Source organism: Poecile atricapillus, chromosome 5, assembly GCF_030490865.1.
Source record: "Poecile atricapillus isolate bPoeAtr1 chromosome 5, bPoeAtr1.hap1, whole genome shotgun sequence".
NCBI lineage: Eukaryota > Metazoa > Chordata > Aves > Passeriformes > Paridae > Poecile > Poecile atricapillus.
In genome coordinates, this window is record NC_081253.1 from 38,712,572 (window position 1) to 38,740,048 (window position 27,477).

The window sequence follows — 27,477 nt, forward strand, 5'->3', positions numbered from 1 at the left end:
AGGGCTCCCTGAGGTGTGGTTTAAGCAGGACTTGTGGATGCCCATGACACAACTTCCATGGGACACCTGCTAAACCTGTCCAGCCAACTGCCCCTCGCTGTCCCAGCCAGTTCTTCTGACATGCCTTGAGAACCCAGTGAGAAAATCCTCTCTGAGCCATTGCCCAGCCACTCTTTATCCTTTTGTATTTATCTTTTTATGTAGGTGTTAATGTACAAACTTCCCCTTCTGTGCTCTGATAACACACACATATCGGAATGTGTGAACCCATGCAGAGCAAGAAACATGTAAGCTGTGATTTTCCTCCATCTCAGGAATATATGTTGGAAATAAACCCATTTTTTAACACAAAATGGGAAGTAAATTGTGTTATGATGATGGTAATTACTGGTGTTTGATCTCCTCTGGCACACCAGGGCAATGAAAGCAGGCATTCATTTAAAAATATGAGTCTCTTCCTTGCAGTATAAAATCATGAAAGACAACTGTTAGGTGGGTAATATTAAATGATCTACAGTTCTGGACAATTATTGGCCATTTCTCTCCCTCAATCACCACGCAGCACCTTGGTCTCTCCTGTGAAGTGTTTACAGACACGTGCACTCACGACAGAAATTCTCCCAAAAATGAGCATTGGTTGAAGACATCTCAGATTGTAAACATTTGTTTTGACAGGAAAGGTGAGCAAATTCCTTCTGTCATCAAAGGAAAGCATTCCAAGGGGGAAAGCTGGTCCTCCCAGGCCATGTTCTTCCTTCAGAAAGCTCCAACCCTGCTCAGCTGTGGGGGTAACACACACACACACACACACACACACACCTTGAGGAGCTTAAAATGCACAATTTGCTGTCATCCTAATGATCACCTCTCCCATGGCTTGTGGCCACTGTGACTCTGTGCTCCATACCTTGTTCTTGCTGCTCTCACAGGACTGTAAACTGGCCAGGATCTGGCTCTCTATGGCTTGGACCCATGCGTCCCTCTCTTCGTAGGTGGTTGCTTCAAAGTGCCAAGTCTGGCCCGTGAGAGAGACGATGATAAACTCAAAATTTTCTTCTTGTTCTGGGGGGAAAAAAAAATAAAGAAATGCAATAGGAAGAAATGATTAAGTTAAGGATAGTGGAAAGTAGTTGAAACAACCTTAGTTGCAGAGAACTTCAGTTACACAATGGTTTTAAGCTGAAGGAGGGCAGATTTAGATGGGATATTGGGGATAAATTCCTCCCTGGGAGGGTGGGCAGGCCCTGGCACAGGGTGCCCAGAGAAGCTGTGGCTGCCCCTGGATCCCTGGAAGTGTCCCAGGCCAGGTTGGACAGGGCTTGGAGCAACCTGGGACAGTGGAAGGTGTCCCTGCCCATGGCAGGGGGTGGAACTGGATGATCTTGAAGGTCCCTTCCAATCCAAACAGTTCTGGGATTGTGCAGATCCTGTAAGTGCTGGATCCTACCCTGTGCAGTGCACCAGGAACCAACCAGGATCCACTGCTTTTTCTCTTCAAATGCTGTGCAGATAAAGCACTGGTTTGGGTAAATCCCTGTGTTTGTGAGTTTGGAATTGAGCCTGTACCTTAATCAAACATAAAATGGCCAACAAACATAATTGAAATTTAAACCTGTGATGCTAAAAGCTGCATAATATAAAAATCAAAGGGTGCCACAAAATAAAAGCTGAACAAACCACAAGGAGCTGACAGTAGAGAAAATGTAACAATTTACCCTCTTCTTTCAACCAGTTTTTACAAGCACAGATATATTAAAGCAGATGTGGACATTTTCTCTTCTACATCATAAATACTGGGATAATACTAATAATACTGGGCTATAATACAGGATTAAAATCAGTTCAACCTATTCAACATCCACATCCAGCATGGGAGATGAGAAAATGATCTGACAAGCCAGGAGAGAGGGTCAGTGAAATATCCTTAGGGCTACTGGAGGATAAGGACAAGTATTCAGGCCAGAGCAGCAGCACATGGAAATAGCAGCAGAACTGAAAGAAATGGACACACACACCCCACCTACACATGGGACACCAATGCCAAATTAAAAAAAATCAAGGCAGCTGAAACAGAGAAAGTGCAATTGGGAAGGGCTGGCACGAAGCATGAAAGGAAAAGAATAGAGCACAAAATTCTGGTGAACATCAGCCATAACGAGCTTCAGAAAGAACATTTTGTCCGATAATGAGTTATTATATATTCAGAGCCATGACACTACTGTGTTCCCTCATCATCCATAAACATGTGAAGATCAGGGATGAATCCAGCAGCAGATTTAAAGACAGCACTGCTGCCTGCTGGCAGTTGTGTTCCCAAGCTGTGGGACAAGGGGTTTTCTTGGATAAGCTCCATGTCAGCAAGGCCAGCGCCTGCACCGCTCCAAGGATGCCTCAAAAACAGCAGGAGGTGACTTGGCACCTTGAGGTGGGGATAAATACGGAGCTGAAGGCTATTTTCAAGTGTAGGAAGGCACCTGATATAGAACAGGGTATGGGATAAGTGGGAAAAGAAATCATGGAACATCCAGAGTTGGAAGGGATCCAGAAGGATCAAAGTCCAAGCCCTGGCCCTGTACAGACACCCCAACAATCCCACCCTGTGCATCCCTGGGAGTCCCTGGAGCTGTGGCAGCCTCAGGGCTGTGCCCATTCCCTGGGGAGCCTGGGCAGTGCCAGCACCCTCTGGGGGAAGAGCCTTTCCCTGAGATCCAACCCAAACCGCCCTGACACAGCTCCATGTCATTCACTTGGGGCAAAGATGAATGATGCAACTGCACAGCTGCAACTGTTCCATTTTAGCAACAGCGTGTTCCAAACAGGCAGGTACAAACATTTCCCAAAACACCGTGAATAAATCATGGACAAAGCCTCGTTTATCAAGGAGAGCTTTCAGGGATTCATGAGGAAGATCTAAGAGGAACTACTCCACAATAAATGAAGTTACATTCATTCCTGCGCACTGTCTCCTGTAGGACAATGCAGTTAAGGGCTCTGCAGCACCACCAAATCCTCTGATCTCCTTAACAAAGCTGATAACACATGCATGGAGCTGGTTTGCCCAGGAGAAATAAGCCCAGGAGAGCTGCAGCATGTTTTCAGGTGGGGCTGGAAGGATATTTTGAGGTCCAGAGAAGAAAAGTGAGCTGGGGAAGGGGCTGGAGCCCCAGGAAAGGCTGAGGGAGCTGGAAAGGGGCTCAGCCTGGAGCAAAGGAGGCTCAGGGGGAATTTCTGGCTCTGCACAACTCCCTGCCAGGAGGGGACAGCCGGCGGGGTCGGGCTCTGCTCCCAGGGAACAGGGACAGGAGGAGAGGGAACAGCCTCAGGCTGGGCCAGGGGAGGCTCAGGGTGGACAGCAGCAGGAATTTCTCCATGGAAAGGAGGGTCAGGCATTGGCAGGGGCTGCCCAGGCAGGTTTGGAGTGCCCATCCCTGGAGGGCTTTAAAAGATTTGTAAATGTGACTCTTGGGGACACGGATTAGTGGTGAATGTAGCAGTGCTGGATTAACTGCTGCACTTGATGGTCTTGAAGGCCTTTTCTAATAATTCTAACCTTAATAATTCCATGATTCTACATCCACTGAAGCTTCAGATTTCCTCCCCAAAAAGCTGTGCTGGTTGAAGACATCTTCCCTAATTTTTTCTGCTTAAACACAGAAAAAACACTTTTTTTCCTCAAGCTCAACTGTGAAACAAAGCAGCAGTGCCTGCTCCACATCACCTCCAGGGCAATTCCTTCAGAAGACAAGGAACAAACCTGTTCCTGTACGTCCTTAAGCACAGCATGCAGGAACAGGAAAATCCAGGCGGGAGGATGAAGTTGTTCACTTTTACTCTTCAGTCAAATTATAGGTTGTGCTATTTAAATCCCTGTGAGCCCAATCACAAAATTTTATTAAACAGTTTTCCATGTTTAACAGTTATTCATGGAAAGGTCTACTATAATAGTATTTTAGCACCATCAACCTGTCGAAATCAACCTGCCCAATTACTCCAAACTACATTAATAACACCGGATATTACACTAATTGTGTCCAGTTTCTATGCAGACGAGGTCTCGTGGGGCTAATTTTGCATCCTCAGGGGCAAGCAACTCAGCCATCAGCCTGATTTCACCAGGAATCCCTCCTCATTACACAAGTCCAGGCTGTCAAACTTTTTTTTTTTTTTAAAGAAAAAAAGGTTAATGGGCCAATCAGTCATCAATTATTTCCTGGAAGGGCAGCAGAGGAAGGGTTAAAGTGTGAAGAACCAGCTGCCACCAACTTCCATTTGGTAGTTATTATCAACAGGAGATGTCTAAAATGCTGTTGTTGTTTGCTTTGCTTGTTTTTTTTTTTGAAGAGGGAAGGGTGGCTGGGATGGGAAATAAACCAAAACTGTGACATTGTGAAGATATGGAAGGAAAAGAACAAGAGATTTTTTTTTTCTTTTAGTGGAAGCTGGCATGGAATCAGTGAATTTTAGGGTGTCCAGCTGTGGCTGCCCCATCCTTGGAAATGTTCCAGGCCAGGTTGGACAGGGCTTGGAGCAGCCTGGGATAGTGGAAGGTGTCCCTGCCATGGCAGGGGGTGGAATGAGATGGGCTTTAAGGTCCCTTCCAATCATTCTGGGATTCCAGGGACACTCTTCTCACCATCATTTTTCCATAGTCAACTGCATTTAACCCAAGTTCATATTTATTCTGCTCTGCCAAAAAACCAGACACTGCCAAAGCCCACACACTTCTGGAAAACAAAGAGATAAAATTTCTTAGGAGCAATGGATTGTGGAAGAAAAAACAAATGTTCAGGGCAGGGCCTCACTGCCTTTCTCCATCCCACGTGTTTGTGATGTGGGACTGAGATCGGGTTTAGAAAACCACACTGAAAATTACCACAGGATACAATTAGTCCGTAACTTGTTCCAGAGAACTCCATTTTAAGTCTGTGGAATGCAGGGGAAACACATGTCCAGAAGCACTCACACCTCTTGGTATCTCTCAGGAATGGTTCTAAATCATGTACACAAATCAGCTTGGTCTCCATTTCCACTCCCCACCTATTTTACTCTCAGTGTTAAGAACTGCATAAATAACCACTGACACTTTGCACCAGTGATGGGCACAGTTCAGTCAAAATCCCAGAAGATCAGGTTGGAAGGGACCTCAAGGATCATCTGGTCCAACCTTTCAGCACAGAAAGTCAACAGGAGGCAAGGGCTCCTTTCTGGCCTGCAGAAATCACACCTGTCCTAAAAGTTGGCTTTTAAACAAATAAATATTAAGGTATTTCTAAGAGGTATTTATGAATATTTTGCCAGAACCAGGATTAAGATCTTCTGCCTTCCAGGCCAGCCAGGCTGTGTATTTGGATCTCTGCCCAACACAGCTGTCTGATAGCAGAGGCTGCTGCTAATTAACAGTAACTCATCACACGCATCTGGAGGGTGGTGCCACTCACACAGGAAACACTTCCCAGGAACAAGAAGTCAAGTGCAGCACCAAAACCCCCTCGAGGACGTGTTTCAAATGCTCCTGAAGCACCTTCAAGAGCTGAGGTTACAGCCTGAATCCCAGCCAAGCCTGCCTCAAGTAACACCCAGACCTATTTAAGCTCCTTTTTCATCGCCTCCTCCTCCCTCTCCTGAAAATCTCTTCTGCTCAAGCACCATAACCCTTCATCCTTTCAAAAGGAGGAGAGGGAAGAGCTGCTGGGGTGCCCAGGCAAGCAACAGGAGTTGTTTACAACACGCAATTTGTTTACAACATGTTATTTACGTGCCACGCGTGTTAGGTCGCGTTACCTTTTGCCACTGGGTGTGAATTACCCCCCTCACTTGGCAGATAAGTATGTTTATTAGCAGCCTCAATTAAGGAAATATTTGTGCCATGTCCCACTGGGCATGGCTATGCTAATACTTCTATCCCCTTTCCAAACCCAGTGTCTAAATCTAATTAGTTTTGAAAATCAACCCTATCAGGACAATGGAGCTCTGCTATCGCTTGCCCACAGCTCTTGGTAAAGGTTGTGTTCCACTGCAAGAGTTTTATTCTGTTTTATATCACATTTATCTCAGTACTGCTGAAAGGCTGAAGGCAATGAAGCCCTCTGCCTCATGGGCTCCATGTTTTATTTGGGTGCCAAGACAGCACAAGTTGAAAATTTTTTTAAAATTCAGTTTAGACAGACAGGATTAACTTCCTGCATGGGCACAGCAGCATGGCAGCAAGAGCATCACTTTGAACCAAAGGTATTTTGTTGTTTCAAACAAAAAAGTTTTCCCTCAGTGCCCAGCAAATCCAACCAAAATTACACGTGCAACAATGAGGATGGGAAAAATCAGGATTTAATATCTTTATGCATGCAGAGCATAGGCATTTAATTCTTTAAAGACAATCCTTCCTGCTGTGCTGCAAAATCAGAAAATCACAGAATGGTTTGGGTTGGAAGGGACCATAAAGATCATCCAGTTCCACCCCCTGCCATGGGACACCTTCCACTATCCCAGGTTTCTCCAAGACTGTCCAACCTGGCCTTAAATTTGTTGATATAGAAGAAGTGATTCTGTATTTTAATAATACTGCCATGATAACAGCTACTCTTAAAACCAGAGTGGGTTTTTTTTTAAGCAAAACTCACCTATTTTTCCCCCTAAAGAAGCAAAGGATTGCTACGAGCCTGGCTGCCTGCAATAGGGAACACTTGGGACTTTCTCATTTGTCAGTGGCTTCCTATGGAAAAAAACCCAAAATTTGACAACTAAAGAGTTTAGGCAAACTCTGAAATAAAAGAAAGGTTTCTTGTAATGAGATAGAACTGATGGAGGAGGTAACTCTGAAATTTTGGGGCAAGGTGGAGGTTGGGCTCTGCTCCCAGGGAACAGCGACAGGAGGAGAGGGAACGGCCCCAGGCTGGGCCAGGGGAGGCTCAGGGTGGACAGCAGCAGGAATTTCTCCATGGAAAGGGGGGTCAGGCCTTGGAGTGCAGTGCCCATCCCTGGAGGTGCCCAAGGAAGGCCTGGATCTGCTGCTCTGGGCTGGTGACACTTGGGCATTGGGCACAGGCTGCACTCAATGGCCCTGGAGAGCTTTTCCATCCTCAGGGATTCTCTAACACCCGCAGAAGGTTGGGTCCTTCAGCTGGGATCCCACACCTGGTGAAAATCCCAGACAAAAGATTATTTTTGTTGTGAGACAGCCAGGAGAGAGCAGCCCCTCTGATGGGGAAGCTCAAACACAGAGTCCCCCCACACTAGGGACCATTGAGGCTGTAGGATTTTAGCTCCCATATTTTCCATATATTTGTAATCCTGCAGTTCTTTAGGGTGTAACTCTGAACTCCATATACAGTGATAGCTACTTTACTATTATTTACTTTAACTATTAGTTATTCCCATTTTGGTCAGACACAATTCCTCTCCAGGCCTGGCAATTGAGAACACCTCACTGCCTCAGGACCTGAGAGATGCAAACAAAAGTGAGCTGGGGGCAGCAAATTTGGGGTAAATGACTTAATTACCCCAAGCTGTAATTGGAAGATTAACCCCCAATATGCAAATGGACCAAACTTATAAAAGTGTGAAAACCCATCGTCCCTTTTTTGGGTGTAGTCCCTGGAGGGGGCTTTGCCTGCCCTAAATGTACCTGAAGGCCCTTCAATAAATTTAACAGATTCATTCTCTGAATTTTGTCTGGCCTCTGTTTTCAGGCTGAAAAAGGCATCACCATCACCTCCCCCAGCACAACTGCAGCACCTGGGCAGTTAGAAATTAGAAAAATATTAGAAAAGAATTAGAAAAATAATATGAAAATAATGTTCCTCTGGCTATATGGTTGCTCTCATGTATTTTCTGAAGCATTGGCAGGAAAATCAACATGTGCCAGGAGAATATACTTCAAATCCTGCCTGCATGGCAAACATCACATTCTCTTTTGCAGCACTAATGCTGCTTGACTGGACAGTCCATGGTGCAAAGACCTGACATTTTTTACCTTTTTAGTGTGGACATTGATATAGATGTTGAAGGAATGCTGGGCAATGAGTAGTAAGAAACTAGAAGGGTGACATTTCCTAGCAGAATCTAAACAGGCATCTCAGATATATCCCTGCCAGTTTTTTTTGTCCAGCTCCACCTGAGATGTGCCCACCTGGCAGCACACACACAAGCCCTAAACACACCAGGAGGCTGCTAAAAATGATTGAAGAGCTTTTCAAACCGGGGCTGAACCTGACAGAAACGCTTTTGGTGTGGAAATAGGTGTGAGTGCAACTGAGCAAGCGTGTGCCAAGGACCAAAGCAGATTTGTTATTCTGGACTGTCATTTCCCATCATCGTTCTCTTTTTTGAAGGCATAATTATCTAAACATGTGGTTTTTAATACTTACAATGCTCATTAACTCCACATTTGCATGTCTCACCATTCCAGCTCAAAGCTATGAACATCGAACCTACAGCTTTCGGTGCCGGGGGGGTATAAAACATCCAAAAAAATGATACATTTGCCCAATTTTAGAATTTAATTTTGATCCTGTGTCTTAAAACTTTTTGGGCCATGGCCAGCAGGTTCATGTTCCCATACCAAGGTGCCTTCAGCACTAAGTTTGATTAGTAAGATAGAAGACTCCTCAAATTAGACAAGTCCTAAAAAAATTTGATCTGTAAAACACAAGAGAATTCCACGTATTTGTTCCTCTGCTGCAGCTAATTAACAGGTAGATAAAAAATCACAATCTTCTCAAGCACTAAACCTGTAACAACAAACATACCTGATCAGAGGAAAAATTGGGCTGGGAGGTATAAAGAGCAAATAGAAAATTTAAAATTAATTAAGTGTCTATGTGGACAAAAAAGACAAAACTTATGAATATCTGACAGTCACTTTCTTTCTGTCTTTTCATATTTTGTATTTCATATTTGAAAAGACAACAAAAGGATCAAACCAGCCAAATTAGGAGCTCTGAAAGGCAATAATTTTACACTTAGTCTGAAAAATGAAATAAGATTATACTTAAAAAAAAATAAAATAAGCTGTCTTAACAAGCTGGAATAAAAACCCCACTTTTGTTTCCTGTGCACACTTTGGCAGGGAGAGCCAGGCCCCTGCCAGCAGCCTGGGCTGTAATTGTGCAAAAAAAGGACGGTGATATAAATCACCAAAGGTTAATGATCAGGATGTGAACAGAGGGACTTGTTTACAGAAATAGCATGCAATTTAAAATTTACAAGAGATTTAATGCCACCGCTTGGCAATCACTAAAATCAACAGCCCAGAAAACAGTGACATTAAGAAAAATATTACAGTTATAATCATTCCAAAATAAGTCAATTAGTGTTAGGGCATGCGCTCGCGATTACTTGACCCATTTGGTTCGCACTTAAGTGAAGAGAAAAAAAAAAATCCCCCTCCCTGATAGCGAGATTACTGAGTTGTGACCTATTTTGCATTCCCTGTTCCTTACACCATCCCTCTTCCATGCTGCTGGAGATGGTGGTGGTGGGGTTTTTTTTTTTTCCCTCCCCCCTCTCCTCCTTGCTTGGTTTCTGAGTCATTCTGACCTTTGACATTTGTAATAATAATAAAAATATATATGTATTAAAAAAAAAAAAAAGGAAGTTTATAATTGTGTTGTTCAAATGAAGGTGGAGAGGGGAGGGGGGGAAATAAATACATCAAATTCCATGTGCTATTATACAAAAGGCATGATGGCTGTCTTGGGTGGGGGAAAAAAAAAAGCAATGTAAGTCAATTTGTGAACTTTGGCACCGGCTGACCTTTAGAAATACAACAATATCCAGAATTTACAAGCAAGAGTAGCACATGCAAATGACCCGGCACTGTCTCGCCTCTGGATTAGAGCTGCAAAGAGCATTATGGAGAAGGTTTGCACAAAACAAATTAAGATTGTTACTTAAATGTCATGGCACACTATTGTATTTGGCTACAGATCATTACACCTGATACTAACACTTTTAAAAACGGTAATAACTTGGGAAATATTACATTGTGCCCACATGGAGAAAGGGAAAATATATATATATATATATGTATCTCTTAAAAAAAAAATAAAATAAAGGGAGAAAATGGATTCCTGAAGTAATTTAAACATCAGCACTCCACGACTAGAGGGAAAGGTCAAAATTTAAGTAAGCTGAAAGGAACATGAATGGCAAAATAAAAGGCACCAACAGAAAGATGAAAAGACCAAGTGGAATGACTCTGCAAACACAGGGTGGAAACAAACACGCATGCTTGGGGCAAATCTCATTTCCAGGGGGAGAGGGAGAGAGAGGCAAGGAGGGTGAAATTTTGGAGAAGTGGGTTAAAAAAAGGTGGGGAGAGAGGAGGTGTTTGTCTGGGACGGGTGCGTTTGTTACCTTCGGTGTTGGTGCTGCTGCTGCTGTAAATATTTCGCAGGCTACCAACACGGTTTAGTTTCCAAGCTTTGCGTTTGGCTGCGTCCAGAGAGCAGGAGGGGAAGAGAGAGAGAAAAAAAAAACAACAAAAAAAGAGAATAAAAATAAAGAAAAAAGAAGGGGGAGGAAGAAAAAAAAAAAATTTGTTTTTTTTTTCAATGAAAAAAGGGAGAAAAGAAACATCAAAAAGCATGTAAAGTAAAATACAAGCACGAGCCTGTTCACACACAGAGAAAATGCACACAAGGACCACTCAGCCCCTGCAATCCAGGGCCAATGTGGAAAACCTCGTATTCAGTCATTCAGAGTGATTCTTCTTTCAGTCAACATGACACAATTTGACAAGATTAAATGGATCTGCTATTGGAATAGACAAAACAGACCAGCAGAAGTTAAAAAAAAAAAAAGAAGAAAAAAAAAGGAAAAAAAAAAAGGGCAGGAAGTATTTGTGCAGAAGATACAGGACTGGATGAAACAGCTACTGTAAAATGTGATTTAATTCAAGACAAAACACAGCCAGACAAGAGCTCCTTTTCCTCCTAAAGCCTGTGGGGATCACTTGGTGCCTGGAGTTCACCCTTAAGCCTCCTTTTCACATCATCACCTTTAGAAACTGAGATGATGATGTAATGACCTTAAATCCTTGTACCAACAAATGTTCTTTGTAGCACTGAGCTCAGAGGAAATAGAGTCATAAAATCCCAAAATGGTTTGGGTTGGAAGGGACCTTAAAGTCCATCTTGTCCCACCTGTGGGCAGGGATATTTTCCACCATCCTAAGCTCCTCTAAAATTCCTCCCCCACTGCAAAGTTTAAGTGTTTATTTAGAAAGAGGAAAAAAAAGATGCTTACCCTTTACCTTTGTTTTATTAGAATTGACCCAAACTTTGAGATCCTGTGCTTCACAATTATCAGAAAATCTGGCTCAAAAGCGCTCTGTTCCTGGGCTCATTAGGGGAGAGCACATTTTTACCTTCTTCAGAATCTTTAGAACACTTTGGTTAGGCTGGGTTTCATCACACAGGAACCAGATGAAACATCTGAGTGCATCAGGACACCCAACAGCGACTGGAATAACAGGGAACTGCTGGAATTACCATGTCTGGGAGTGTGTAAATGACATTTGGATGTGGGACAGGGTTTAGGGGTGAACATGATGGTACTGAGTTGGTGGTTGGACTCAAAAGTCTTCTAAGGGACCTCAGAGCCTTCTCCCTCCCACCACAGATGTCCCTCACTCTTTAGGATGTCATCAACACCCCAAAACACAGCCAGGACCAGGAAATGAGAATTTTAAAAATTTCCATCGATATTTATGAGGGAGTTTCTGCAATGCCCCACAGAACTCGGATCAAACAGCTGCTCCCAGGGAAAAGGAACACCAAGTCATTCCAGGCTTTAACAAAAAGCTCCATTTCCAGCAGAGGAATTAAAGCTGGAAGAGCACTGCCTAAACTCCCTGACTTAAGCTAGGTATGATTTGAATAAAGCCATCTGCAGGCTTTAATGCTCCATACAGAAAATGAGGACTGGATTCTGAGTGACATCATCAAATCCTAAAGTGCCTTCATTGGGTGCATCCTTCAAGCTGGAAAAACCCCTTCATTTGAAGGCCTATTTAAGAAGTCTCCACACTAGAGAGGCACAATTGCCCTGCAGAAAACTTGTTTTTCCTCTGAAACATTTACATATAAATAGGCAAAATCGAGGTTTGGCACCCCTCTGAAAGGGAAGATGGTCTCCAGTGCACAGAGACCCTTTCCCAGTGTCTTTCCCATTTTTCACACTTTAATGGCACGTTTGTGCGAGCAGGAGTGAACCTGCAGCCTGCTTTTCTATTAACCTATTGATGAAATAATCCATTTTAATGTGTTGAGTGTCAGGCCTTTCCCTTCCCTTTAAACAAATGGACTTTATCCACAGAGATGCTGAGCTCCTGATCCATCCACGTGCATCCTTTAGCATCGATTAGGCTCCTGCCTGCTTCCTCCAGGTGCTCTCCTGCCTTTGAGGATTCAATAAGGGTTTGGACACTGCAAAGCAAAGCCTCTGCAGGGTGATTGATGTGCCAGGGAGAGCAGAGCCATCCTACCCTGCCTGCCTCTGGAATTACACACTGGTGTTACCCACAACTGCTGGAACAGGCCCTGCAGCTTATTATCTGCCTGCTTTGTCTTTGAATTATTTCCCAGGATATTCAGTTTGTCTGCTCTGGGTTCACTTCCTGGTCCCAAAGTTAACCCAACAAAAGCTCTTGTTGCCAGCTCCAGAGATATCCATATCCATATCTATATCTATATCCATATCTATATCTATATCCATATCTATATCTATATCTATATCCATATCTACATCTATATCCATATCTTTATCCATATCCATATCTGTATCATCTATATCTATATTCATATCATCTATATCTATATCTCTCTATAATCTACACCCATATCATCTAGATCTCCCTATATATCTACATCTGTGTTTATTATCCAGATCTATTTTCTATATCATATATATGCTTAATTAAATAAACCCCAACTTGGTTACCAATAAAATGATATAAGAAATACTTCATTATCTAACAGCACAAGACCCCAATGAAAAAAAAAATCTTTAAGGCAGATTGAGTTTGAAGAAGTTTCTGGAAGTGTGTTTTCTTCACCAAGAGGTGTTTCTAACTAGAGATTCCAGGAAAAAAAAACCCAGAGCAGCTTTCTCGAACATCTGGAATGAAGTTAACAACTTCCCAGTATTGAATTTAACTTTGACTGAAGTGGCAAACAGTATTGTTCCTGGGATACTGATGGTCCAGGGTGCCCCATCAAGCCCAACATCTCAAGAAACGCCACCATGGCCACTAAGCCACACCAGAAAATGCCACATTTACTCTGATTTTGAACACCTCCAGGGATGGTGACCCAGCACTGCCCTGAGCACCTGTTCTGATGCCTGAGCACCTTTCAGAGGAAAAGTTTTCCTTGTCCCTGAGCACAGTGGTGGTGGCAGCTGCAGCTTGGGCAGGACATCCAGCTGGATCTGGGGACACAGATCATCCCTGTGCTGACCCTTCTGAGTGCTCCCTGTGAGCTGCACTATCCCAATTTGTGTAAAAGGAGCTTTTCCACCTGCACATCTCAGAGTGAGAAGAGGTATATTGGTATATGAGGCTTCAGGACAGCCTTTTGTTAAGATATGGAGGAACTGGGAATCAATTAAACTTAATCACTCCCAATTACCACCTCTCTTTGTATTTGCTCAGGCAATAACTTTACAGCTGTGAGCAGCCCCTAACAGACAGAATTTCTGTGTTTGCTTTCTTTAATAGGGCTGCTATTTATTCTCTGCTAATGAATCTGCTTGTCCTGCCTAGTTTTGATTAGTCTGTAGTAAATACGTTTACTACCACTGTGATCACATAGCATTATTTCCAAAAGCAGGGGGTGTTTGTAGGAAGGGCTTAAACCCAAGTGTGATCTGAGGACACATCTTTTTGTTACCTGGGAAGCTCTCTAAGGATGCTCAGGATATTACAGTCAACAAAACACCGCATTAACCCTTTTCAACCCACTCCAATACAGTTCTTTTTGACATTTTGATACGCAGAAACACGCTTTTATTCCTGGGAGAGTGTCCACATGTACAGTCTAACCCTGCAAACCTGCCTGCAGTGCTGCAGTGAGGCATTCCAGATGTGCTAATGCCACCTCTGCTCTTTGCTGATGAGATAAACACTCCTCAGCGCTGATTAAAAGCTGCCGTGGCCGCTCGGCTGCGTGTCCGAGGCTCACCAGCCATGTTGGAGGTGGAAGGCTGCATGAATTACATCCCTGGAGTGTGCTGAGCAGTGCTGATTAAATGAGGCACGCCACAGCCCTCAGCATCAATTATCAGAAATAATAGGATCTCTGCACCTAGGCTGGGGGAAGGGATGTGCTTCCCTGAGCCCGTGTGACTGAAACAACACCGGCCAGGCACCCCAGCAACGCTGCTCTGCTCTGGGTGTGCAGCAACCAAACACCCAGCAGGAGCTGAGGAAAATCCTGAGGAAAATCCTCCTCCCACAGCACAGGCCAGGGGAGCTCCTCCAGGTAACACCTGCGTGACATTTGCCCAGGAAAATTGATTTATAAGAGCTGGAGGGAAGGCAAAGCTGAATATTTTGGGATAAACTTCAGCCCTGCCCCTGCTCTTCCTCAAGTTTTCCTGCAGCACGTGTGGTTACACCAGGGGCAGGCTGGGGAGTTTGCTTTCCTCTTGGGCAGCAACTTGTCCAAGCAGACCCTGCTCTTTGGTCAGAGGGTTGAAATGGTTTCATTAAGATGCAGCTCAGGGCATTCTCAGATCATGCAAATTTGTCCCTGCGACTGTGAAGGGGCTTGACATTGTCTCACCCTATGTGAAAGCAGAAATGACAAAAATTCCTCAAAAAAGGGTTAAAAAAACCTCAAAACAAACCCCAGGCCTATCTAATATAGCTCTATACATAAATATGTATTTCTAAGTAAAATGAACTGGGTACACTGCATTTCAACATCTGCCCAACACTAAATTTTATAATTTAGAAATGCCACAAAGTGCATGGGTCGTATACAAAATACAGACTCATAAAATGGTTTGGGTTGGATGGCACCTTAAAAACCATCTGGGTTCCAACCCCTGCCAGGGGAAGGGATGATAAATATTTTTCTATTTACTAAACCAGATTTCCACAATGAACCTGTCTTAAAACACTTGAATGTGACTCTAAAGTTTCCCAACATTTGGAGCAGGAGGGATTATCAGGACATATGTGCCAAAAGACCAAAAAAATGGGGAGACAGGAGATATTTCATATGGCAACAGCTCTTACAGTCCCTTTTTTGGACTCCAGAACACTCAGAAAAAACAAGCTGATGTAAAGCAAATTAAGAAAAGTGCTGAGTTATAGAAATTTTCCCAAACACAACTAAAATTGTACATCTGGACCAAAAAACCCTCTTTCCTCTGCAACAGAAATCCTTTCCCATGCTCTATTTTAAACCCACAAAACACTCTAAAAGTAATACTTCAAATCATATTAATAGTTAATTACATTTGGCTTCTCTTCAGCTTTGAACATTTCAAATGAAGGGGGAAAAAAATGAAAACACATTCATACTTCCGCTGGTGACAGGGGAAAAAAGTTACTTTAATTAAACATTACTAAAAAATGTTTTTAGTTCTTTTTCTTTCCTCCCCTCCTGTGATATTTCTCCACCCAAACTTCTGCAGTAGGTAAAGGACTCACTGAATGATTTCAGTGCCTTTCCAATACACTATAAACATACAAGATTCCAATTGACAAAAAGGAAATGGTAATTGGAAACATTTTTCTCAGTTTTTCATTATCCGAAGCAGAAAATTATGGCTTTTCTACACACACACACAAAAAAAATCCTTTTCAACCACCTAGAAAAATTGTCTTTTAATAAAAGCTTTCAATTATACTATCATATTTCAAAGGCAATGAACAGTTAAAGCAGCTAATCAAAGGTATAATTATTTAATGACTCTGACTCCTGCTATCTAACGGGGTTGGAGTGGCTTGGCTGTGATCACCAGACCCAGCTCCAGCTCTGCCAAACAAGCCCTTGGCTGGGAGCATTCCTAAGGTTAGCTCCTCCAATTTTGGTTGACTTCACCAGGCCAGCTGAGCTATTATGGAATTAAGGAAAATCAGTTTGTCACCCTGCCACCGCTTTTTTGTCCACATCTGGCCTAAAAAACCCCACAAAACAACCATAAGAGATTTTCCTGCAGAGGAAAAAAAAAAAAAAATATTTCCCTGACAAAATGGGATTTGTCAAGATCATCACTGATTTTTTTCACTTTTAATGCTATATGACAGTTTGCTGTAAACCCCAGCTGCCCCACTCTAGTAATTCAAATGTAAAACAACTCCCCCCAAAATGTGTTTACTAAAAATTTGTCTTAAATGCATTTTAATATTTTTACTGCAAGAAATCCTTATTAATTTACTCCAGGTGAGTGAACAAGCAGAGCTTCTGACTCCATTCCATTGCTTTTCTCACGTGTTTTACAGCTGGAAATGTGACTATAATAACATGTAATGATCAGGCATTAATTACCAGAGCTATCCAGGAGTGTACAGTGCACCCTGGCTTATTTTTGATTTATAACAGAGCTGTTTGTGCCATTACATCTGAGCCTCAACCCTAAATATGAACTCCTATTATACTTTTTCTGTTGTACAGAATTTACAGAATTCCTTTTTTTTTTCCTTGGCTACAGAATTAGATTTCACAAAGGCTGGAAAAGACCTCCAAGATTATCAAGTCCAACGTTTCACCAAACGCCACAAAGCCCAACAGCAAAGTGCCACCAATATTCATTTTCTGAACACTTCCAGGAATGGAGACTCCACCACTTCCCTGAGCAGCCTGTTCTATCTGATCCAAGATATTGGACCCTCTGGAATTTCAAAGATATTCACATTTCTATCCAATGATCCTGATCCTGGGGTCAGTCTCATGATTGTCACCAGCATCCCGGGAGCTCAGGTGACAGCAGCACCTGGGGTGGCACTGGACACCAGCCCCTCCCAGCTCTGCACCCTGCAGCCAAAGGTGACTCCAGGATCAAAGGGGACACCCAGGGACACTGCACCTGGAGGGAGTGGCACCTGTGACAACAAACCCTGCTCGATGGGACATCAAAACCAGGCTTTGAGAGCCTTCCTGGCAAAGCTGCCATTGTCAGGGAACAGCTTGGGCTGGAAGGGTTCACCCAGTGCAGCCTCCCTGCAAGAACAATCCTGCACCGTGAAATGCACCTGCACTAAAACCCCTCACTGCATCTGCAAGGAGATCAGGAAAAAGCACAGCATGGGGCAGCTGAAGAGGAGCAGAATCTGGGGGAAAAATCCAGAGAACTGCCAAGGTGTCTTATAGGAAGCAAGTCAAGACTGAGCTGGGACCCAGGGAGCACCAATGTTTATGAAATTCTTCCAGCTCTCATTTCCTGGAGATTTTTTGTAGATACAAGTGATGAAGAATTTGATTTTCCCAATGCCCAGGCTAGGCATCAGTGTCACTTTGATATCACAGCTTTGACTTACTCTGAAATGTAAACTACTGAAGAGAAATCAGAATTGCTGTTACCATCTCCCATTTTGCTCACCTTTAATCCCCATCATCCACCCTACAGCAAAAGGTAAGTTCACACTAGGTAGATAAAAACTGAGGCACACAACATACGAACCTCATATATGTGTGTATATAACATAAACATGAATTCTTTGTGAATTTTCATCACTGAAAATAAGCAGGAGCCAGCCTGCCATGTTAGATGTTAATGTTGCTCTGCTTGTGGTGCAGCTTCTCATATGGAAGCAGGGATTCCTCACTGGAAAAACCCTGGTTGGAGATTTATTGTGTCAAGACCTTTCCCTACAAAGTGCTCAGCCACCTGTGATGATTATTTCTCTATAAACCTGAATGATCATGCTAAGACAGGAAGGCCACCACAGAATCATTTAGGCTGGAAAAGACCTTTATGACCATCTCCCCTTTTGCCTGAGCTTCTGCATCACCCTGCACTGACAGAGAAGGAGACTTCCAGTTCCTTGTCTTGGCTAAACTGGAAAACACAGACCTGCAGATGTTGGGTCCTTCAGTACAAGGAGGACAACCTGAGCATGGGGGGTTCCCTGGAATGCTGAGTTTGGTAGAAGTTCCTACCCAGTAGTGCACCCACAACACCCACAAACTTGCTGTGTTAACAAGAAATGGGACAGGACAAGGGGGAATGGCTTAAAACAGCCAGAGGGAAACTGGGATACTGGGAAGAAATCCTTTCCTGGCTGGCAGGGTGGGCAGGCCCTGGCACAGGGTGCCCAGAGAAGCTGTGGCTGCCCCTGGATCCCTGGCAGTGTCCAAGGCCAGGTGGGACATTGGGGCTTGGAGCAGCCTGGGATAGTGGAAGGTGTCCCTGTGGCAGGGGGTGAAACTGGATGGGCTTTAAAATCCCCTCTAATCCAAACCAAACCAAACCATTTTAGGATAAATCTATTCATCTGCATTTTAGAACTCCTCAGAACCTGCACAATGAACAGCCACCTCCAAGCCAGCAATGGGACAAAGCAGCACAGAATTTTCACGAGAAGCTTACAAACTTCCCAATTTATCTTCCCAAACTCACTGCACAGGTCTCAATCCCTTTGGGGAAGGAGTCTTAACCCAGGCCTCTTCCCAGGGAGAAATTAAGTACTGAGACACCCAGCGGGAACATAAAAATTCTTTCCAAGGCCAGAGACAACATTTTGTCTCCTCTCCACAGATTGCATTTCCAAGGGCTTCACTCACAAGAAGTTGCCATCACCTATGGCTGTGTTGGGTGGGACTCCTCAGATTTGATGTTAATTTGCACAACACCAGTGAAAAATGTAAAACCATGAAGCTGAAGATGTTTGTGATTTGCATCTGCTCAGATCTTTGCACAAATCCATCCAGCTCAGGGTTGTGGCTGCTCTTACACAAAGGTTGTAATTTGACTTTTGTAATTTGACTTTTTTTTTTTTTCAAAAGCTGTGGTTGCTGGAAATCCCTGGGGAGCTGCTGTGGTTAGCTCTGGAATGAAGCCAGGAAAAGGAGGATGGGATTTGTTATTTTGCATATTTTGAACATGTTAGGCAGGGCCCACACAAACACCGCATGGCTGAGGGATCAAGCCATGAACTGATTCGCACCAAAGTCGTGCTGCCTTTCACCTTTCCAGCAAAACCCTGAGCAACAACTGCATTTGGCCTGTGAAGATAAATATTAAATCCTGAATTTACATCAGCTGCTGGTGTCACAGGCTCCCTTACAAGACACAGCTCCCAGTTGTTAACCACTAACTGGCTCAACCACAACGCCTGTTACTAATCGCTTATTGAATAATGGAAGTGACACACCTGATAAAAGGTTTCAATCCTGGAAAAAAATGATTTATAGTATTTCACTCCACTAGCACTGTTATTTGTGTGACAAATGGTTGGACAGGCACCAGTTAATCTCCACACACCTCCACCTCGGATGTGGCAGCTCCTGCTGGAGGATCCAAATCGTGGGGCCCCGCTAACAACACAGCCACGCCGGCATGAGGGGCTGAACGCTGGCATTTGATCAAGGCTGAGCCCCAAATCAATTCACCCATGGATTTTATTTTTAAATAAAAATAAATATTTTTAAAGGAGTACCCTGATAAAAGCAGGAAGGTGCAGCTCAGGAGATCTCCTCCAGCACAGAGACGAAATCATCAATCCCAGTGAGGCTTTAATGACTTCACAAGGCTCCAAATCCTTCATGGATTTCTCCTGATGGCCAAAGCCAAACTGCAGCATCACCCACAGCTGTCAAGGCTGTTGTGTTGCTGAGTGTTATCACTGTGCACTGCAAATCCCATCCTGCCCTCAGCTGGGAGAGAGGGACAGGGCTGCTTTTGAGGCAGACCAGGCCAGGATTTCTGTCTCTTGAGAAATGAATGGAGTTTTAAATTTACAAGCAGCACATCAACAGCAGCTTTATCTCATTGCTTGTATCAGCAACATCCTGCTCCCTGCAGAAGTCAAACCTATTTTATCAAGCTACTCCTTCAAATGCAGCAAACCCCTCAGTGTGCTGAGCTTCCACGAGGCTGCATTATTCTTTTGGGTTACTTTTCAGCTTTTCACCCCAAATCTGCCATTTATCTCATTTAAAAAAAATAATTTCCATGTCTATAAAAATCATGTCATCCCCTGCCATGGGCAGGGACACCTTCCACTATCCCTGGGTGCTCCAAGCACCTGGCCTTGGACACTTCCAGGGATCCAGGGGCAGCCCCAGCTTCTCTGGGCACCCTGTGCCCTCCCCACCCTCCCAGGAAAGGATTTCTTTCCAATATCCCATCTAAACCTGGACAGAGAACACAAAGCCCCAGCAGAGGAATCTCTGGGTTGGCCACAGAAAGACAAGAGCTCCTTTTGCACACAGGAGAACATTCAGAGGAGAGGGGGATAAGAGCACCTGATAAACTACAAGCAGCAAGAATTTTCTTCAGAAGGCCTAAAAGATCTCTGGAGTGTTAAAAATCCTACAGGCTGCACTCCCAGTAGCAGGAGAAATGCAGATGGAGTATAAGGATGATTGATATCACGGGAAGCAAGGAAAAAAATCCCCATTCACAACTGCTTCTTGTGATCTCAGGTCTAACACAGTGTATTTGCTCTTGAAAGATACTTGTGACAATGTGGCATTAAAAATTGCTCAGCTTTTTATTCCCTGACAATCTCCTGTCAGAGACTTGGACAACTCTGTTACTTTGCCAATGGAAAATGCTTTCTATCCATATCCCATATCAGCCTTCCCAGGATTTCACAGAGGATCAGTAAGAGGTTAAATAATACACAGATTATTCAGGATCCCTTCCTTCCTTCCTTTCAACTACAGGCATAATATCCTTTTTTTGGTTTTTCCAATTCTCTGCAACATTCCCACTGCTACAAGATCCCTTCAAAATTACATGAGCTTTCCAGTGGAGTTAACTTGCAGGTACAGAAATGGCACAAACCCCCCACAACACACTAATACAAACCCACTGCCAAAAAGCTGAGCAATCAAATATAATAAAGGTTGATACAGATTATTTCCTTCAGTGGGCATATCTGGACTGGCTTGGAGGGCAAGGACAAATGGGTTTGGTAAAGAAAATGAGCATGAAATAACCAGGTAAAACAAGGTGCAATCAAAAGCTGATGGGAAAATCGGAGTTATCGGTCAGACCCTGCACTCCTCGGTTCCCCCAGAGTGACAGAATGTTGTCCCCAGCTGAACTGTATTGTCACTGAGAGGACACAAAACCTGTAAAAATGCTGTGGCAAATCCAGTCAGCTTTTCCTGCTTGGAATGGGAATAAGCTGGGTGTGCTGAAAAATTGTGAGTAATCAATTTGTGCTCCAAAGTTACTGTAAGGGGTAAAGAGGAGAACCTCATTGATTATTGATTGGTGTGGCACAGGGAAGCAGATTCACCCCAAAAAATGGAGGGGAAATAATGAAACCTGTCCCCAGAGATGGACAGCTGGGACAGAAACAGGCACTTGGAGGGAATTTCTTCTACTCCACCTCTCAGCATTCCCACAGTTCTCATTTCAGCCTAGTCCATCCCTCCCACCCCCTTGCTAAAGTGGCTGGACTTCTGACTAAAACTACCAATCACACAGGTGTCTGCCACCTTTTATTTGCAGATTAAAATCTCCATCACCTCTTTCCACAAAGCTTTGTAGGAGGAGGAAAAAAAAGGAGATGATTAAAAAAAATTCACTTTGAATTTGTCCATCAAACTGGAGTTGATGTGATAGGACAGAGCCAGCAAAAAGTGAGCACCCAGTAGGGACTAAGAGGTGACAATTCCTACATGGATGAGTGTGGCATTGCCTTGAAATGACAAAACTCCTCTGTATTTCACAGGGTCTCCATGATCTACTTCTCTCTGGAAGGATAACTGGAAGGAACAAGAATCCTCTGAATGTTCCTTGTATATTTGTATATTTATATATTCAACATCCTCCTCCAAGCAGGACCAAAGCCCAGCACAATTCTGACAAGCAGACACTCAAAGAAATTCAAAGTGCTACCTTCCTTTGCTGCTCAGAAAACCATTCTGCATTTTATTCTGGCTCTGGGGGACAGTCTGTGTCAATCTTTTCTGCTTTTTTTTTTTTACCACAAGTGTTGCAGGTTCAACTTTGTGCCTAACAACCCTGACAGCATCCCTTCACATTTTTTAGACGAGCCATTGAGTAGGATTATGACAAATTATGGGGCCTGATGATATCTAAAAGGAACATCTCCTCCACTCAGAGGCTGTGGAGGAAATCAAAAGACTAAAAAAACTATTCCTGGCAAAAAAAAAAAAAAGAAAAAAAGGAAAAAAAGAAAGAAGAGCTCTGTGGGGAAGCAGCAAGGTTCATTATGGACAGATTATTCATGATTCAGGAGTCCATTATTAATGGATTATTTACAAGTATTTCCAAAGTGTTGTCAGCTGTTCCCCTGGGAATAGTTCTTCAATAATATCCACAACTTAAAGAAAGAATGATGAGCTGTATTGATATTTTTATTACTAAAGGCAGCAGGTAATCATCAATATGTTTAAGAGAAAAGCAAAGACCTATTTCCAACCTCCTCCACAGTTATTTTTTCACGTCATAACAGCTCTGGGCATATCCTGCACTCTTTACTTAGCAATAAATGACACTGCTGCACTTAAAAACTTGGGTATATGGAATTTTATAGCAGCAGATCCTGATGTTCTGTGACTCTGGGATTCTATGCAGACCTGCTCTGTTAGTACACCCTTAAAAATAAAATAAAGTAAAATAAAGTAAAATAAAGTAAGGTAAAATAAAATAAAATAAAATAAAATAAAATAAAATAAAATAAAATAAAATAAAATAAAATAAAATAAAATAAAATAAAATAAATAAATAAAATAAAATAAATTTTAACATCACACCATAAATTGAAGCCCAGGTTTCCACTTCCACAGAGGGAAACCTCCCCATCATTCCAGTACATTCCATTCCTCCACACATTACCAAGGCTCAGCCTCTCACTCCACATCTGGGATCCAAAGTTTAACCATTAGCAGTGGTGACCTAATTATTAATGAGTTTGCCTGGACAAACTGGTGTCTAATTGTACACAGAGAGACTGAGAAATAAAGATTGCAGCTGACAAATCACTAAAAATTAATCAATTTTCACATTCTCCTTGTAATCACTATGGATCCTCACACCAGAGTCTTTAGGTAATCTGGTGAGCATTAACTTACATTTTACCTTATTATTAAAAATATTAAGCACATATTAGTCTATGATTTATTACAATTAGGTTTTCTCTAATTTAATTAAACACTGAGGCCTCTTAAGTATTCCATGAAACTCAGGTATGTTGCTTGGCAAGTGGGGTCTTCCTGAAAATTATTTTTCAGGAATCCTCGGTGATATTTTAGATATTTTAGAGATCTCCAAATGGGAACAATTACCATGGATGAGAGCTTAGTTTTGGGACAAAAATGTACATTAGTCACTGGGTAAGTATTGCCAGACTTCCTTCCCTACATCCACCTTCCTAGGCTCAGATTGCTGGGTCATTCTTGTGTGATAAACACAAGATCTCACCATAAAATGGTGTTTATTTACAACAAAAAAAGCAAGCAGTTATTTCTGACTGCCCATTCCGAGCCATGCACCGAACGGTGGCCAGCCAACCAAAAAGTGATTATGTGTGTGACAATGCTGATGCTGAGCCCAAAGTAATAATATTGCTTCCAATTTTAAGGTTAAGCAAACCATGAACTGCCCTTTTATGTATGAATATGTTGGTTAAAGCATTCAAGTTGTCTGGAAATGTGCTGGATCCCTTTTGTTTTGTTTTGTTTGCCACTACAAAGCATCATCTCAGTGTTTACGATGGTCACAAACCAGCCAGCACTACTAACAACTTTCAAATGAGGATTTAAAAAATAAAATATCCTTTTTTAAAAACTGTTTTCTCCTTGAAAAGCTTGCAGGACCACTGCAACACTGTTGTTGAAGTCCCAAAGGGAAGAGCTGTGGGAAGCAGAAAGAAGAGGGAACAGAAAGAGTCTTGGAGCTGCCAATTCCTTGCCAAACGAAGCAGAGGCAGAAACACTCCAGCTTTGCTTTGTCATCCATCACCAGAGAGTGCAGCTCGTCCTCCCTGGATTGAGGAGAGGGATTTGGAGCAGTGGGGAAGGAGCCAAAGCCACGTCAATGCCGGCCTGGAAAGCCCAAGGAGGACATGGGGCCGGCAAGGCCACAGCGCCTCTCATCGCGTGAAGCCTCCCCGGCGACAATCCAAACCTAAAAACCATCATCTTTGGAAAAAAGCCCACAGATGTTCCCCACATCCCTGAGTCCCACTCCAATGGGAGATTTGCTGGGATTCAGGGAGCCTCACAGAGCTGGTGATGTCTCTTTGTCACCATGGAATCCGATCCATGACCGCCTCTTCCCAGCCCTCGGGTGAGCACGTTTGGGCTCAAACACCAGAGCCCACGCTGCAAGAAAATCCCAACAGAACCAACAAGGGAGAATTTCTCCCCTTGAAAAGTTTACCTCTCCAAGGATTTTACCTCCCTGATGGAGACAAGATGGAATGTTTCTAGCTGCCCTTCAGGTTTATTATGATTTGGGCAGTAAAGATGCACCGAGAGGCCCCAGAGTCAAACATCCCTGGCTGCTGGCACAGGGATGAGCACACACAGCTCAGCAAATACGGACTCAGAGGAGCTTCTCTTCCAAAGGAAGGGGGAAAAAAGAGATCCTCATAGCTCTTCTGAGCTGCCTGGAAGCAGTAAAATGTAACTACAAAACAGGCACAAATTCCCCCCAAACCAGGATCTAGAATTTCAGACAATAGCTGAACCCAAATTTATTGGAACAAAACCCATCAGCTCTGTTTCAAAGAGCAAAACCCAAGATGACATTTTTTTGCTGGGAATTCTGGTCTGACCCCTATGTGGGAGGTGAGAACTGATTTAAAGAATTTAAAGAATCCTCCAAAAAAAAAAAAAAAAAATTAATGAAAAGCTGCTTTTTTAGGGGTGGAACTGGTCAATTTGAGCTTAGTTTTAGGGAAAAAAACCACCCACAATCCAAATAAAAGGAAAGCAGTGGAAGAGGGGCAGTACCATGAGGGAGGCATTTAGTGGCAGAAACACCTCCAGGAAAGGCTGGGAGCCTGCAGAACTGCAAGAATTTCAGGCAGGTGGAGAAAAATTATATTGATTAATGGAAATAAAAATCTGGGGTGATACTGGAGCATTTTAATTGCATTTTTCCATCCCCTATCACAGCACATTCCAAACATAAGCTCTTCATTTGATGCACAGATAATACAGCATTGTACTCCAGCTTAGTATAAAGTCCTACTCCCATCTCTTTGAACCACACATGCATCCAAAAACTAGGAATTGCAGGATATTCAAATGTGAGAAACCAGAGGGGTGGCACTGAACAAGAAGCATCACTGACAATTAAGTATTTCCTCCTCTGGTGCCTGGAGTTCGATAGGCACGGCTTTAATGATTTTATTTTCATTTGAAGGCGTCTGAACGAAGGAAGATGTGACGTTTTCATAGGGGAAGAGATAAACAGCAGCCTAATCAGCCTCTGAGACACGAGAATCTAAATGAAGGACCCAGCCACCGACCTTTTGCTTCTTTTAAAGCACACGGATTTATCCTCATTACGGGATAAAAACAGCCCTGGCTTTGCTTGGGAACGTCAGCCTCGTACCTCTCGCAGACAATCCCGATGTTTCCCGGCACAGCTGCCAAAATAGACGTGTTCTGGCAGCCTGGAGGTTAAACTGGATTAATTCCTAAAACCTGAATGCTGATCTGCTGTCATTTAACATGTGCTCAACATGTGTGCTCAGCAGCAACTGGAAATGAAATATCTCAAATATTATCAAACGGTACATCATTAAATATAAATTAGATGGAAACAGGGGAAAGCGAAAAATTGACTAGGAGTTCAGCTACTCTAAATGGCTAATACGGCCATTTTTCACCTGAAGCCCTCTCCAATACAGTTTTGCCATTAAGCAAAAACCCAAAGAAAGGTAATCAATTCCAACTAAAAAGCACTTCTCCCGGAATGACTGCACTTCAAACCCCTGGCTGGCTGCCAGCCTCGCCCCTACCCCCAGACAACAGCCATCAATGTTTCTGACTATCACAGGAGCACGAGGGGCCATGCATAATTGACTGGAAGATGGGCTAAAACTGTGCCCAATCAGTGTGTGATCAAAACCGCGTGGAATATTCAGCGCCACTTGATTACACGGAGCCTCGTCCTCGCGCTCTCCTCATGAAATCTCTTCAAGGTCCAGAGTACTGTAATAAGATCATTACTGTCAAGCGCTACGAATCGCAGGCAATGAGTCTTGGGATAGGAAGTCATACTTCACAAGCTCCTCTGGTCTTCCTTTTTTTTTTTTTTTTCCCCCCCTCTCCCTCTTTTTTTTTTTTGTATTTTACTGCGTGTTGAGGCAGCAAGGCGACGAGGTGACAGATAATGATCACATCACTGTGTGGCAACTAGAAAGGCACTTTTAAGAAAGAGCACAGAGAAATCAGCTTAAGAGAAACTCAAACAAAATTTTTTTTTTTTTTTTTAAGGGCTTTTTCTTTTCCCCCCTCAAAAATTAAATAGAATTAAACTGTGCAGTATTCTCCTTTCATGAATTGTGATTTAATGTCATTGAATTTAATCATTTGATAGATTTTCATATTATCCCAAAGCCTATTACCTCACAGACAAATGGCCAATTTTCTCCAGCTCACGCTCACAAAAGAAACCTTTATTAATTTTTTTTTTTTTCTTTTTTAGAGTCGGGGGTGGGGAGAACTGGTGGAAAATGTCAGTGATGAGGCCTGTTCAAGTTTCCCTTTTTACCTACTGCTTCCTGGAGTTACACACCACATATGATGCATAACATCTATCACAAGTAACTGGTCTGTAAAGAGAAAGGTGGAGGGACAGAAAACAGGAGATTAAAGCACAGGATATAAAATAAACATAACAGCAAGCTCAGCGCTGAAACCTCACACAGGGCACGTGGATCTACAGCAGGGACTTCAGCTGATTTAAGGCTTAAAACTTGACAAAACAACACAGGTTTGAAATGACTGACTGGCCAGGAGCTGGAAATAAAGAGCTCAGCACTGCTGTTACAGGGATGGCATCAATACCACAGAGCATGGGAACTAGAGTGGCTCCAGTTGTGGTTTTTAACTGGACAAGGCTCCAGTGATGGGAAAATTGCTTAAGAGGAGGAAAACACATCTGCCCACATCTCCAGCAACTCCCACCTACAGCACCTCCATCACCTCCTCCAGGCCTGGCACCTCCCACCATCTCCAGCAGATTAAATCCTGTACCACAGCATTCTCCACTTGGTGTTCCCTATGGAGAACCCCATCCTCACGGATTTGTTCCCTTTCAAACACTGGGAGACTGCTCCTCAAACCTACCCTTTGAACATCACCATTG

General features: G+C 43.2%; 1 protein-coding gene across 7 annotated transcripts in view; it reads right to left on the reverse strand.

The window, feature by feature from the left end:
* Positions 1–27,477, reverse strand: part of AGAP1 (ArfGAP with GTPase domain, ankyrin repeat and PH domain 1) — a 308,994-nt gene that overhangs the window by 44,262 nt on the left and 237,255 nt on the right. For 5 of the 7 annotated variants that reach the window (XM_058839369.1, XM_058839368.1, XM_058839367.1 and 2 more), the window contains 2 exons: positions 10,354–10,431; positions 908–1,062 (listed from right to left, as the gene is read on the reverse strand). In XM_058839369.1, the coding sequence (XP_058695352.1) occupies positions 908–1,062; positions 10,354–10,431 (233 nt within the window). The remainder of the gene's footprint in view (positions 1–907; positions 1,063–10,353; positions 10,432–27,477) is intronic. The other 2 variants (XM_058839370.1, XM_058839366.1) reach the window with 1 other exon arrangement.